Raw genomic sequence first — 14,365 nt, 5'->3', positions numbered from 1 at the left:
TCTTGACCAACACGTTTGGATACATGGGAAAAAAAGTCTTCAACTAAACAGAGATTTTGAGTTATAATCGGAGAGGGTAAGACTTGTCTTTATTATCATTATTAGAATGTTTGAACAGGTTGAATACTTAAAAAAAAAAAAAAAAAAAAAAAAAAAAAAAGATTTGCATATTGGGTTTATAGGTGTATATTTGCACGTTTTTAGGAGTTTGTGTGAATCTGGTGCAGAAGCTTATGTGGATGTCATGAAGTAAGGATCTATAAGCATAAGTTTTGAGGTGGGGTGGGTGGGTTTAAGAGCAGGTAATGTGATTTAAAAGTTGCCCATTTGCTCTGAAAGGAATAAAATGTGCGCTCTTTTTTCCCTCTCTCTCTGCTGGCTATGATCAGCAGGTTAATTGATCTACTTTCTCTAACTTCTCCTTTTTTTTCCTTTCTTTCTTTTTTTAAGGTTTCATCTGCAGTTTCCTCTGCCAAGTCTGGATATCTGAATCCGGCATACACTTTGAGGATTTAGTTTTTCCTTCTTTAAAAAAAAAAAACGCAGTATTTATTTTGATTTTTTTTCCCACACTTGGGATTTAAACTGCGCCCAGTCGGTGTGGTCTCCCCCTCCTTCCCAGAGAGGGTGTAAAGTAAAAGCTGGCCCGGAGATGCAGTCCTCTCTCCAGTTTACTTTGTATTGCATCAGCCTGCTTTCCCTCCAGCAGCTGCAGGCGCTACCGGCTCAGGAGCGTCCCGGCACGAGCAGGTAAGAGACAGGACTTATTATCACTTTATTAAACACATAGACCCGATCCAAGATGCTGCTCTCTGCAAACAGCTCGCTTAATCCACCTGGGAGTCATTTTTCCATATTAGACTATATTGCACACTGAGCAGTTTCACAGATTGGTGTTAAAGCGCAGTATTCAACTCTTTATTAAATGTTAATTTGCTATAATGTCGTTATTGGGTGTTAAATTGATTGTTCAAACTTGAACTTTTTCAATGACAGTAGTGTACATGTTTGTTAAGCTTTGTTTAAACTTCGCATCTGGTTCATGATTGAAAAATTAGTTATTTTTCAATGGACTTTGACACTGTCGACTCAAACCTGTCACCTTTTATTTATTTATTTATTTTTTAATCTAATTTACAGTTTGAATCTTGGTTTGGTTAGTCTATGCACGTACTAAAAGGCTGACTCATTTAGCCATTGGTTCATGTATAAATCACATGTGTGTTTAGAAGTGAAAGTGCTGTGTGTGTTGTTGTGTCGGGCAGATAATAGATAATGTAGACAGCAAGGTCAAAGGCTCTCCCATGATACAATAAAGCAGTTTCTCCTTGAGATAAGCTCTGCTGAAGAGCAGATCAGCTGTGGAAAAACTGGCATTGATGCTTCATATAAAGATTATTATTTAACACATCCAAAAGAGCATGTCAAGTTCTACTTATTTAAAGAAACACTAATAGTAGTAAGCCTATTAGTAAAATAGGCTATAAAGTAGGCTGAAGTGTTAAGTAATCAATATTAAGGTCATATGGGTCAGATTAGTTTCGAATTAAAGTGTGAAATGTGTCTTAAATTGAGCATTTGACAGCAGATCAACGCTCAATGTGACCCAGATTTGACTGCCAGTGAATATGTAATCAGTTCACTGGCATCCCTGTTGCTGTTAATCTGTATTTGATGAACTTCTTTCTAATTTCTTAACATTTTTCATCACGACTCTCTCTTTTCTGTACCTTTGTTCACCTCCAACTCTTGATGCCAGCAGCCGTCACACGAGTCACTGTTTATAGCGGTTTAGTTTAGTTTAATCTCCCTGTGATTTGCATGGAAAACTGTTATTTCAGAGGTGGGAAAACCAGTTTGTCCCAAGCCAGAAATACCAGCATTGTAAGAGATTTTTCTTAGGAACTGAGTGGCACCTGTACTTTTCCATCCCTTAAGTGGCAGAGCTTTTAATCACATAGCCCAGCATAAGACGATATTAGGCCGCAACAAAACAACCAGTGTGATTACTCATAGTCCAATTTACACACACACACACACACACAAACATACAGTCATGATGTGTGTGTGGGAGGCCTGCCAGCGATGCAATACATGTGTGGAGTTGCACTGTTGGGGAGCAGTGAGGAATGTGGATGAGTCGGTGTGTAATGCCCTCTTCTGGTGGATTTTGGATCCACAGCTGCTGGGTCATTGTTAGTAATCTGATGGAAAGGCGCACTCAGTGACTGAGAGGTCATGAATACTGCAGTGGTGTGATAGGTGGTCCTTGGAGGTAGCTGTGACATAGTTAGAAGCAACTATCGATTCTTTATTAGGAGAATTTTTTGGACATTTACCTTTATTTAAACTTCTTAGAGTACTTGGGCATATGACACCCCTGTTGGTGATTTTCATGATTTATTTATCTTTTGGGGTGGGGTTGCATTCTTGGAAGTCAAGAGAATTATTGTCACAAACTTCATAAAAAAGTAATCCTTGGGTAAATATTAGTAATGAATAGAAAAAGAAGTACATTCTCCTGGGTGGGCCCCTTTAGCTGATGCGTGTTTGTGCTACAGTATAATTGCCTGTGTTGTAGTTATAATAGAAACAATAACTGAAACTGAAACAGTAAACAATGAGTGTAATCACATAGAATATAGGAAAGCACTTAAGATCTAATAAAACAGTATGAGGAGATCAGGGGGTTATTTTTTTCCTCCAGGTGGGCTTGCTAATGGCCATACTTGTCATTGACTGTGTAACCGTAAGTGTTTTAACGGTTGAACACCTGCTTCTGAAATCTAACAGAAACGAATGGAAGCAAGGCTCCTGTATCCGCTCAATGTTTGCATTGGCCTCCTTCATTACACCTGCCCAGCACTAAAACCCCCCATTATTCCCATCTTTGTTTGAAAGTGTCACTGGAGTTTGAGAGCTCTCTGTTGGTGAGACAGAGGATTTATTAGAATACAGTGGTAACTGTGCTATTAAACTGTCCCATATCTCACCACCGAATTCATTAATGTCCCAGTCCCCAGTATAGCTGCTGATAAGGCATTCAGATTGTTTTGATTCTTTGTACTTGCTTTTCTTCCAATTACATTTAGCTTTCGTTTCATTTTGTTGGGCATCTGTTTCTTGTCTCCAACTAGTCTCTCTTAAAATAAACCTGACTTAGGCATTTCTCAAGAAGTCTCAGAATATGATGTGGACATCATTACCTACTGATTTTCATCAGAACAGGGTAATTTGATGACTTTTTGGCGTGGGTTAGGGTTAGGGTTTTTTCCTGTTGTGGAAAGGCCAGCTCCCTGTTCATGGATGTTTTTGTTGCTTTTGACTGTATGAAGGGTCAGGACAGCCTCACCCAAAAGGTATAACCTCAACCTCAATTTGTCAATGCACCCCAGCCAATGAGCAGCCCCAAACGCAGAAACAAACTAACAATCCCTCGTCTCCTCCCAACCATGAACACAATTGTCCTCTATTGCCCAACCATCCAAGTCAAAAGCAACACAGTTAGGAATTGAATCCAGGACTTTGTGGTAGGACTTCTTCTCTGACAGCCTTGAGGCCTTTTTCACATGAAATTGAGTACTTGCAATGAGTAGCTCAGAGTATTGTTGAGCATGTAAACATGCTCACTAAAGGCCTACAGTTGGGCACTGCAATTTTGGAAAGACCTTTAGCAGTGCTTTAGCTGATCATAGCCTATATAAATAGATTTCACTCTAGACAATACAGTGAGATATTTCCCTCCTCTGTCACTCCTTCATGCCTAACAATCCTCCACATTTCTCTTTGCACATCCCTAATAAATGTCCTGTTTGGTTTTTATTAGGACAGCAAATTCTTGCTCTTCTCTTAACTCCAAAGAGCACATCCTGTTCTGTTACCAACACATGCTGACAGGCTGATAATAACAGACAGGACTACTCTACAGGTTTTTTCTACCTCTTGGGTGCTGAGTATGTCTGAGCTCAGACGTCTGTAATCCTTCCCAGTTCTGTGTTTGTGTCCATGTTGTCCCGATGTGTCCTGATAAGGACACGACAAAAACCACAAAGATGCTGTTACAATGCCTGATGGGAGCTCTCCAAACAAGGAGAAATTGCATGTTTCTTGGATCATAGGCAATGTATTCCCCTTCATTGTCGCTTTACATAACATCTTGAGGGGTTTTTGTACGGGAAAATAGCCGGAGTCTGAGCCAAACAACAAGTTAAATATGGCTTTAGCAGTGAAGCAGCTTTATAATACAGATTCCTGAAGTGGGAAGTGGCCCATTGCTTCGAGACAGACGACATGTAAAGCTGATTTGTGGTCAGGCTTTTCTTACATCAGCCCAATCTGCTTCTACTCCGCCTGGACCAGGGTATGATGACATGAAAAACCAGTCCTTGTGTATATGGTGTGGGTACAAGTGTGTTTGCCCATTTTCAGGGCCAAATAAAGTCATGTTTTCCCCCCCAAACCATTTATTAAATGATTAACCAACTCTTGAAAGCAGTAATTTGAACAGTGTGGGTCTCAGACGTCCAACGTAGATACTCTTAACATAATATTTACCTGAGAAACAGACTAAATTAATCTCACACAGGGTGGCTTCCTGCCTTGTTGATGCTGTGTGTTCTGAGTGACTCCACTCATGCGGTTAGCTTTGGGTCCGTCTTTTTGATTTGCTATCTCTATTCTGACATGTTTACACCTCATGAAAGAACAACACGAACTACGTACTCTCACTTTATCCCTTCTATATTCTTAGAAAACCACTTTCATGCTTGCATAATGAAACCAGGATTCTCTGTATTGTAAATCATCTCAAGAGAGGCCACTTCTTGTATGTCTTCTTTAATTTGTTGCATGTTGTAAACAGACATTTGGCTCGGACTCATGGATATATGGACAGCATAAACAGTGTTCATATATCCAGGCTCCATGGGGGTCAATCTGCCCAAACCCAGGCTGAAGTTGTAGGAGGAAGAAAGCAGGGACCAAGCAGGCAGAGAATTCCAGTGTGGATTAATAACTAAGACCTAAATTCCACCCTCCACATCCTTAAAGAGCAGGTTTCTGCTCCACACAGTAAGCCACACCGTTGTGAAAGGAGAGGAAGCCTGCTTTTGTTTTTGTGAGTTGTGATGGTGAGTGTTTTGTCTACTCACATCTCAATGATGGGGTTTCAGAGGAGACATATACAGTAGCTTTTAACTTTGGAAGCCTGTCAATTGGTGTCATTTCCAAACTGTTCTAAGTACACTGAATGTCAATTCCTGCTTGTATAAAGCATATCATATCCCACTGATGAGGTTATGAAAGAGGAAGTGCTACCAAACAAGTAAGACCAGTGTTTCGTATTTAACCAATCACCTTTCATTTATTTTTGTCCTCAATGCTAACAACAATCTCTCCACTATTATGGGAGATTACAAATGAATGTGCCATAATTACTCCTGATTAAGGGCGCCCTTGGAAAGCATCAGCTTTTCGATAACCATGAAGTGCATCTAGGATTAGGGTTAGAGATGGCATACCTCTTCTCATGGGAGCTGAACCTCTCCATCATCATGATTAGACTCCTTTGATTTCACACCTTAAAAGCAGCAATGTAGCCCACTGCAAGGTCAATACAGAAGTAAAACCAAACAAGGCAGCACAAAGGGATCAGCTCAGTGTTTTATCGAACTGTAAAATCCCTAGAAATCATCTTCAGTCAAAAGGAATTTTAGCTCAAAGCTCTTAAGTTAAGACCATTCAAGGCATTGAAAACCAAAGAGGGTTGAACAAATAAAGACAAAGAAGCTTGGATATCTTTAATCGTCTGCCAATCACCGATTTCCATCACTGTTGGCATGTAGGATTAGGCTCTTCATTGCCAAATCTGCCTATTTTGTGAGATCAGATATGGTAGACTGAAAGAGTTCTCCACTTTTTTTTAAACTCCTAGATGACAATCATGGCAGTCCAAAGTCTTTTTGAAGAGGAACTGCTTCTGGGCAGGCTGACTCAGGACTAGTCCCTGACTTTGCCCTGCATTGCATTAAAATGTTTAATGTCCTGTTTACTATTACAGAATTAAGTACTATATTAAATTGTATTAAATCAAAGATATCAGGCTTTAAGTGAGATAAGAAAGAAAGCCATTGCATTTGAAATCTTAAAAACTGAACAACCAAATGCTGAACAAGACTTTTTAGGCAAACTTTCATGAACTGAAAACACACTGAAATAGCGACACTATGTCTACACCTATACTCTGTGAGTCTGGGGTCGTGACTTACCAATCACAATGTAGCCATGCCATAAAGCTTACCCTGTTTTCTCATCAAATTTAAGTTAAATGGGACAATAATTTACAAAATCAACATCATTCAGTTTTGAAGAAGACTTAAAACTAGCAATTTAAACAATGAACACATAAATCAAGTGAGAAATAGGTTCATTTTCCCATAGACTTCCATACATTCAGTACTTTTTTAAGCTAGTAGAGTCGCCACCTGATGGCCATTAAAGAGAATGCAAGTTTAAAGCACTTATGCCTTTGCTTCATTTCTCAGACCCTGAACTACCCTCTTGGAACAAACATCATCAGTAACTTTCATCCTCACTCTTCCAAGAGGTATTCTTCTTTGTAATTTTTGTTGTAGTACAGTCATATGGTCTATATGGCCATCTGCCAGCAAGTTCAGATGTTGTTACGGTGAATGGTGAGGGCTCAGGACAGCATCCTTATTTGGGGTAGACTTAGATGCAGACGTGCAAAACTGCAAAGCCTAGTCCAGCGTGAGGATTGCAAGAGATGATGTTAAACTGGGTTGACCTGGCAGTTAGGGAGATACATCATAGACTTGTATATTTCTCACCAGGAACAAAACTGAGGAACAAAAAGCAATATTTATCAGTCTAAGTTGCTCTGATAGGGCCATTAGTTAAATAAGTGCACCACATTCAGCTCCAAAGGATGTTAACCAAAACGATAAAGAGGTCCAAGCGCTCATGTCACAGATTCCAAAGTGGCTGCTTCTCTTACATTACAACCTCTTCTCTACAGGGTTGTCTATTTAATCTCTCATAGCCTCTAACAACAAGTGTTTCCACTTTTGACAGAATAAGTCTCTTTTGCACTTACTTTGAACTATTCAAGTCCAGAATTCAAAACATAAAAAGGAGTAGCCTACACAACAAATTTCTATTCTGCCTGGTCGTATATAGAAGACTAAAGACAGAATAAAAAAATACATAAATTATCACCAACATTCTTATGAGAGTGTACAAATGGGGCACCCATCCAAGTCAGACTGAAAAGGGCAAGTTGGTGCAGGGCCTTGTGACCCATGTGAGAAGCTTTCCAGTACAGTCAAATGTAACTTCTGACCAGGTGGGTGTAACTTGGTGATGTGGCACCACGGCACACCAAGTCTGTCCTGGAAATAGTGCTTGCCACTGTCTGTGGTTTGGCATTACACAACTATTTATTCAGCCACTGCCACTGTTGGACAGCAGGTCTTCTACAGACTACAAGACCTGCCAACAGTGAGCTTGCAGCTGAACTGGCTGAATAAACCAAAAGCATCACATTTCAGAGAGGAATCCCAAACCCACCATAGAACAGACTGTAAGAGAAGCTTTCTGTAACCACAGATGCTTTTTGATGTCTCACATTTGAAACTCTTAGCATGAGTAAGGATCCAGTGTTCGTGGTGAAATAATACAAGTCAGCATTTCATAAGTGGAACACACTTTTTATAATTAGATCAACAGTGGCTGCTGCCTCTGAGAACAAGGGGAAAAAGTGCCAAACCTGATGCTGTGGAAGAATTTTTTTCTTCAACACAGAAAAACAAACATGGATATATTTGCCCTGAGGCTTTATTTACAAAAGAAGAAGCTATTTCTAAAAATGAACATATTTGTCCTTTTTGTCCATTGGCTGCCAGGGACAACAGCACTTTGCTATTTACTTCTCCTCAGCATCAGCAGTGGCGATGGGTTAACACTCAGGGACTGGAATCACACTGTGCTGTACAAACACAGCAGTGACAGTTCAGTGAGGAGCTGCAGGGTCAAGTTGTGAGAAGCAACTGTCTCTGTCAAACAATGAACAGATGGTGAGTTGGTCGGCACTGTTTGCTGAACGGCCTGTACCCACTGGTCCACCGTACTGCATAACATGTCCATCTTAACAGGTCATTTAGTCTTATGTGTTGTCTTAGCCATTTTTCACAAAGGATCTCACTGGAGTATTTTTTTAAGTGATGGTTTGTATTAGTTTTTATTTGGCCAAACTGTAAGATATCAGGATTTGTGATATCTGCATCCATCCCAAAATAATGGAAGTCATTAAAATTTTGTCTGTGGTGCCTAAAGCGATGAAAAGTGACACTGGAACAATTAATACGCAACTTCTCTTTCCCAAAACAATATCTTGGTTGCTATGAATAATCCACAGACCTTACTGGAAAACAGGTTTTACTGGAACTACTTTCTACTATAAAAAAATAATCCTAAAAATAAAAATAATCCTAAAACACATACAGTAGATTAGCATCAGATGCTGTTCTCCTCTGGAGCCCATCAGCACCATGGAGAATTGGCTGGCCCTGCTAAATCTCCCATAGCTACTGTTTGCTGAAACCCATCTGGGCATTAAAATGCAGCGAGGTGCAGGTTTTGATTGTATAATGTAATAATTGAGGCTGACTCAGAGCACATGTTGTTTTAGTCAGCATGCGAAAAGCCATTAACTTTTGCACTGTGCATTAAGAGATGAGCATGGTGTCCACGTGGATGGGGCCACTGTGTTCAGACAGTAGGCAAAAATGATGTGTTTATCAAAGCTGCTTTGTACCGCTAACCGGATTACTGCATAATTACCAGCTGCCCTTGCAACTTAAGTTGTTATTGTAACAAAGCTGACCAGTGGATATTAACATCGACTTTTTATCCACACACTTATTTATCCTGTTTTATCTATATTTTATTCATGTATGCAGCAATAACTTAGAACATATGTTTCTCTGTATTTGGACAGTGTTATTGGTGGAGTGGCAGTAAATGAATGAGAATCACATACATCCAGGATTCATTTTCACCTGATTTCCTTTTTCTCCTTAGGCTGGACCTCCTCAACAAGCTCACCGACCAGAGAGAGGATACAGCCTTGGCTTCAGGAGGCCAGACTAACATCGCCGTCCCCTCTTCAACACCAAGCCAATCCCTAAAATGGCTTTCCAGTTTGCTCAGACACCCCCCGGCCTCAGGAGTGAGAACAGCCTCTCCCAGCCTGGCATGGGCAAAGCCCACTGACGCTTCGCAGAGTGAGCGGAGTGCACCGAGAGCTCGTCGCCATGCCCACTCAGGATCGAGAGGGGGTCACCATTACCCCCAACATGCCCAGCTGATGAGAGTGGGTTGCGTCTTGGGAACCTGCCAAGTGCAGAACCTCAGTCACCGGCTCTATCAGCTCATTGGCCAGAGTGGCAGGGAAGACTCATCCCCCATCAACCCTAGGAGCCCCCATAGTTATGGATGAGTTAGTTGACTCCTTCAAATACCCCCAGCAAGTCTATCTATATTTCCACTTATTTATCTTTTAATGTATTACTGATAGTCGTTGCATTAGATTTTGATGTAGAACATAACTTTTGTTTATCTATCTCATAGTGACAATTATACTCTGTTGTGCCTCTCTACTTTTTGTGCTGAGAAACGAATTTGAGGAAAAGAATTCAAATTCAAGATCATAACCCCCTGTTTGAGTTCTCTCACCACCCTGAGAACACTTGCCTTTTGAAGGATCGTCAGGCCTCTTCAGCGTCTTTCCTGAATGCTCAAAAGAAGCCAAGAGGCCTCTGTTTGACATCTTAATCCTGTTAATGTAAGAATGACGGCTTGTCTTCAACACCATCCAATGGCCCGGTCCTGTCTGCCAACTGACCTCCCCAGCGGTGGTTATCCCTCGGCTCATTGATCAAACACTTAAGCCCCTAATGTGGATTTCATCTTGCACTCGATGCCAGAGCCCTGTCAAAACCAATGTATCCCCAAAGACCTTGTGAAATGACCCAATGAACCCTTTTACCTCTTTACCTTTACCTTTTTTTTGCCCCCTTTTTGTCCTTCATCACACCCCCAACTTTGGAACTCCCAGGTCCCTTTACACCTGCATAGACAAGGTCAGCATGAACACTGACATCCCAGGAACAGTCCAGTTTTCAGTTGATACTGGGAATTTATACCACGTTGGTCCAAGAATGTCACACAGCAGGACTTAATGTTTCAGGACCACAGTTTACATTTGAAACCCGCCATGGTACTTGGGTTACAGAGTTTAAGAGCAGTCTGAGTCAGGATCTAACCACATAAACTCTGCTGAAAAAAGAAGAGGGTCACTACCCAGTGCCTTGAAAGGAATCTACAGAGAAACTGAGTTCACAAAGGATCAGTTTCAATGTTGCATTATAGTGGCTGGTTGGCTGACTCAGTAGGTGGCAAAGTGAACCTTGGAGCCATGGATCAGTGCTCCGTTGCACCACTGCAGGCATTTTCCCTCCCTGGAGGCCAAGTATGAAATATTAGCCCTTTCACGTGATTCATAAGTTCTCCCTGCAAGTCAGGACTTTGGGTTGACAGCAGTTTAATAACTTGACCTAATCACTTCAGTCTTATGTACCGCCACAACAGGGGATGGGGGGCCCTGAGCCTCCCATGGTCTGCAAACTCAACAAAAATACATAAATATAAAGAGCAAGACATATGGCTGCCACACATTTGGAGACATGCAACCTTGCAGTATGCAGATATTAAAGGGGTCAGTTTAACAAAATTACAATAAATCCTATTTCCCATAATTTCACCTTATGTTTTGCAGATTTTACAGAGTAAGCTGATATCTTATTCTGGTAATAGATGTTACAGTTGACTTAAAAATAATAAAATGCTATGAGCACCATGGAAATTCCATTCACTTTTATTGAATACAATGTTCTCCAATATGTTGGGGTGGAGGTTGAAATCTAAAAAACAGAAATCCCAAAACTCGGCAAATAAAACCAAAACTAAGTTTGCATAAGATACATTCAGGGGAAATCTGAGAAATGTAATTTGCATGAACTGACTGAAAAAAAAAGCCAGAGGCCAATCAGGGGTTTTTAGAAAACCCCATTTTCAAATGAGAGAAAGACTTTCAAATGCCTTTATTTCCATACCTTGCCCAGTTGGAAGGCATAATAGGGATCTGGATATTTGCAAATCCCTTAACAACAAGTCTAGTCTTTAAATAAAACACAGTTGTCTACATTACAGTGATTTTGTAATCAGAATAAATAACAAAACGACAACTACCACTTACATTTCCCATAGGCGGTACTTGACAACACCTTGTACTTTACACGAAATTCTGTTCACATGTAGTATGTTAAATGGGTTTAAATTAGTCCTGAGGCCAAAAGCGCTACTGTTACATTGTGGGTTTCCAATGAGAGACCACAGGGACCAAAATTATAGGTGCATGAGTGCCCAATTTCAAATATGTACACAAAAAATAGAGTAGGATCAAAAATACATGGCCTGACATTTCCCTTTCTCTATTTGTGTCTGTCTCTGAAATGGTGGGTGGATGATACACCAAGAATAACTGAGGTCAGGCTTTCCTCATCATGAATCCTAAAATTTGACTTAAACTGCAACCATTTCTATAAAATCCACATTTCTGTACAAAACACAATTACAATACATATTATTTACATAGTTGTAAACATCTATTCCAAGCCTTTACTATGTGGTAGTCTGATCTTAACATGCAGAGGGTTTTTATTGTAGGAATGCAGGCCAAACTATTGGCCAACTTTTGATTTTGCTTAGATTAAATTAATAATTTTTTTCAATCACAGGAGTATCTATTTTAGGCTTTGTTGCTCTTTATATGATATCACAAATATGAAAATTGGTATTCCTAAAAAAAAAAGAGCATTAGTTGAAACTCACCAAATACCTGGCAATACTTGACAAATTGAGTGATTTTACAGTATGTGATCTACATCATATAATAATGTGTTCTTTTATATCTTAATCCGTGTATGTCTGATTTTTTTCCTTGTGTCTTTTGCTTAATTCTTTTTCATCAACTGTTTCTTTTTATATTTAGTCTCTCTGCCCCATCCTGCCTCTCACCTTGAGGTCACAGGGTAATAATCGGTGGTTCCTTAGTCTTAAGTCTAATCTGTTCAAAGGCTTGCTGAGGTGAAACATGCCATTCTCTCTGCTGTAATGGAGCTAATCAATGTCTCGTGACAGATCATTAAAAGGCTTTTCAAACGCTGAAAACCCTGGTGGGTCTCTCTACTTTTTAAAATGTCCTATTTCTTTTTGAGCTGCTTTATCAGGACACTTATCTCCTGTGTTTGATCTGTGCTCTGGTCCATTGTGCCCCCAGTCTTCTTGCGCAGTATGTTCTTGTGACGTCTGACATTGCGTCACATCAAGTTGTGTGAGTAAACTGTGCACGACCGCTAATACCTCCCCATACGTGTCAAGAAAAACATCCAGAGCTCTTGTCGTGCTCTATTGCAAAGACACACAGGAATGAGTGCAGAGTTAGTGTGTGAAATGTTTCTGTTAGGTTTGTAAGATACAGTAGATCCTGGTAGATCTCAGTAGGTTTGTATTTACTGATCACATGATCTCCTTTAGGGTCACAGGAAAGCACTTTAATGCAAACACGTGTCGATAGTTTCTCACAACTTGAATTTCACTCATTGTAATGAACTTGTGAAAGATGGATGAGGTTACTCTTGTAAATGTATTTGAGATTGTGTGTTTGAAGATGTCAGTGCACTCCATGTGGCGTCAGGATGACTGTGAACATTGCGTGCCTCTGTGAATATATATATATATATATATCCCGCCAAATTATTTAAAGAAAGTTATGTATTTAAGTTATCTTTGTATGTTAATACTTGTATGTCACCAAAGACTATTTATCTCATCTTTTCCACTGTTCCTGTCCTACACGTGACCACATGGCAGAAAAGAAAAACAGTCTGAAATGTAGTTAAAATGTTACTGTTTGACGATGTCCTTCACTCTGTAAAATAAAGAATTATACTGTAGTAAGATGGAGTATAGAGCATGATTTCAGTGTATGTGTCATGTGTGTGTATGCATTCATAAAGGCATGCATAATAGAGATGAAATTCTCACAATACCCAAATGAGGTTCCAATTTCTCTTTAAAAAAATGCAAGATATATTATTCAGTACACTTAGAAAAGATAGAAAAGATCCTCATTACCGCCCTCCTCCACATTACTGTGCCCTTAAAAAACTGCCGTGACCCAGTTGTCCCCAAATAAGTCAATCATTAACTCAATGGATGACAAAACAGACAGCTCTAATGGGGGCCAGGGGGAAATGTGAATGAAACATTGAGAAACATATGATCAGGTCATGGTCTGACAGCAGCTACATTAGCGGTAAAGGTCGTCTGACTGGACAGAGTTAATGAGTGACAGGGGGTTTTGTGAACAGCACATCAGCTATTGGTTCATTCAGCATCCGGTAAAAATGAGGAGAGGGAAGACATGGAAGGTTTTAAGAATGCGTACATTCCCACTCAAGAGCAGATTTATTGAGTTTGAAACCATTTCTCTGGCAGCAGGAACATTCGGTTGATTTAACCGTTTGAATCTGAATGTTTCACTCGTTCCCTTCAAAGCTTTCCTTAAGTGGTTTCAAAGTTACAGCAGTGAAAGCATTTTTTCCACACTTATTGACCACATCATCACATACCAATGCTCTGCTTGTTCCACCACTTCACTGAAGCTACAGATGGATGATAAATGAGAGGAGGAATGAACATAAAATATCTCTGTAAGGTGTCTCCAGAACAGCTTCTTTGCTCTTGGTCCTCCAAGTCTCTCTAACTCTACGGGAGGGATGAACCATAGGTGTTCAGTTGGGTTAAGAGCAGTGAGTATGAAGGCCATAGTGTGTAAAAAGCCATTTAGTTACCACTCATGCCACTCATTCATTCAGGGTTTCATTTGTCACCTGCCCTTATATCATTCATACACTAACTGAGACAATGTACATGATACCAAGATTCTTGACTCAGTTCAACATTCAAACATTTTCATATTTTGGATGAAGATCAAAGGGGTATTTTAGTGACCTGGACTGACTTCTCACCTTCTTTTATATAATATTTGTATTTCATTTATATGTAAAGTAAGTCCTGTTTCACCTTCTATCTTCTACACAGCTTTACTCTACCTCTGTACATAGGTGGTGCTGTGACCTTAACATGGCAACATGCTCAGAATGACAATGCTAACACGAACTGTGTCAAAAATCACTCCCTCTTCCACTTATTCACTACTCTC

General features: G+C 40.0%; 1 protein-coding gene across 2 annotated transcripts; it reads left to right on the top strand.

The window, feature by feature from the left end:
- Positions 1–13,094, top strand: adm2a (adrenomedullin 2a). Of its 2 annotated transcripts, XM_053344157.1 has the most exons (3): positions 1–76; positions 451–750; positions 9,100–13,094. In XM_053344157.1, the coding sequence occupies exons 2-3, from the start codon at positions 653–655 to the stop codon at positions 9,515–9,517; spliced, it is 516 nt and encodes a 171-aa protein (XP_053200132.1). In that variant the 5' UTR covers positions 1–76; positions 451–652; the 3' UTR covers positions 9,518–13,094. The 2 variants fall into 2 exon arrangements, with proteins under 2 accessions (XP_053200132.1, XP_053200131.1); XM_053344156.1 differs by lacking the exon at positions 1–76 and having other exon boundaries at positions 292–750.
- The last annotated feature ends 1,271 nt before the right edge of the window (positions 13,095–14,365 follow it).

Source organism: Scomber japonicus, chromosome 23 (genome assembly GCF_027409825.1).
Source record: "Scomber japonicus isolate fScoJap1 chromosome 23, fScoJap1.pri, whole genome shotgun sequence".
NCBI classification, from domain to species: domain Eukaryota; kingdom Metazoa; phylum Chordata; class Actinopteri; order Scombriformes; family Scombridae; genus Scomber; species Scomber japonicus.
Note: the sequence above shows the minus strand (reverse complement) of the source record. Positions and strands in the feature narration are given on the sequence as shown.

What these genes read in the sequence shown, in the direction of transcription:
- adm2a (XM_053344157.1), top strand. Translation starts at nt 653, where the DNA reads ATGCAGTCCTCTCTCCAGTTTACTTTGTATTGCATCAGCCTGCTTTCC. An exon ending in GAGCGTCCCGGCACGAGCAG is followed by an intron (nt 751 to 9,099) that starts GTAAGAGACAGG and finishes TTTTCTCCTTAG; the next exon opens with GCTGGACCTCCTCAACAAGC.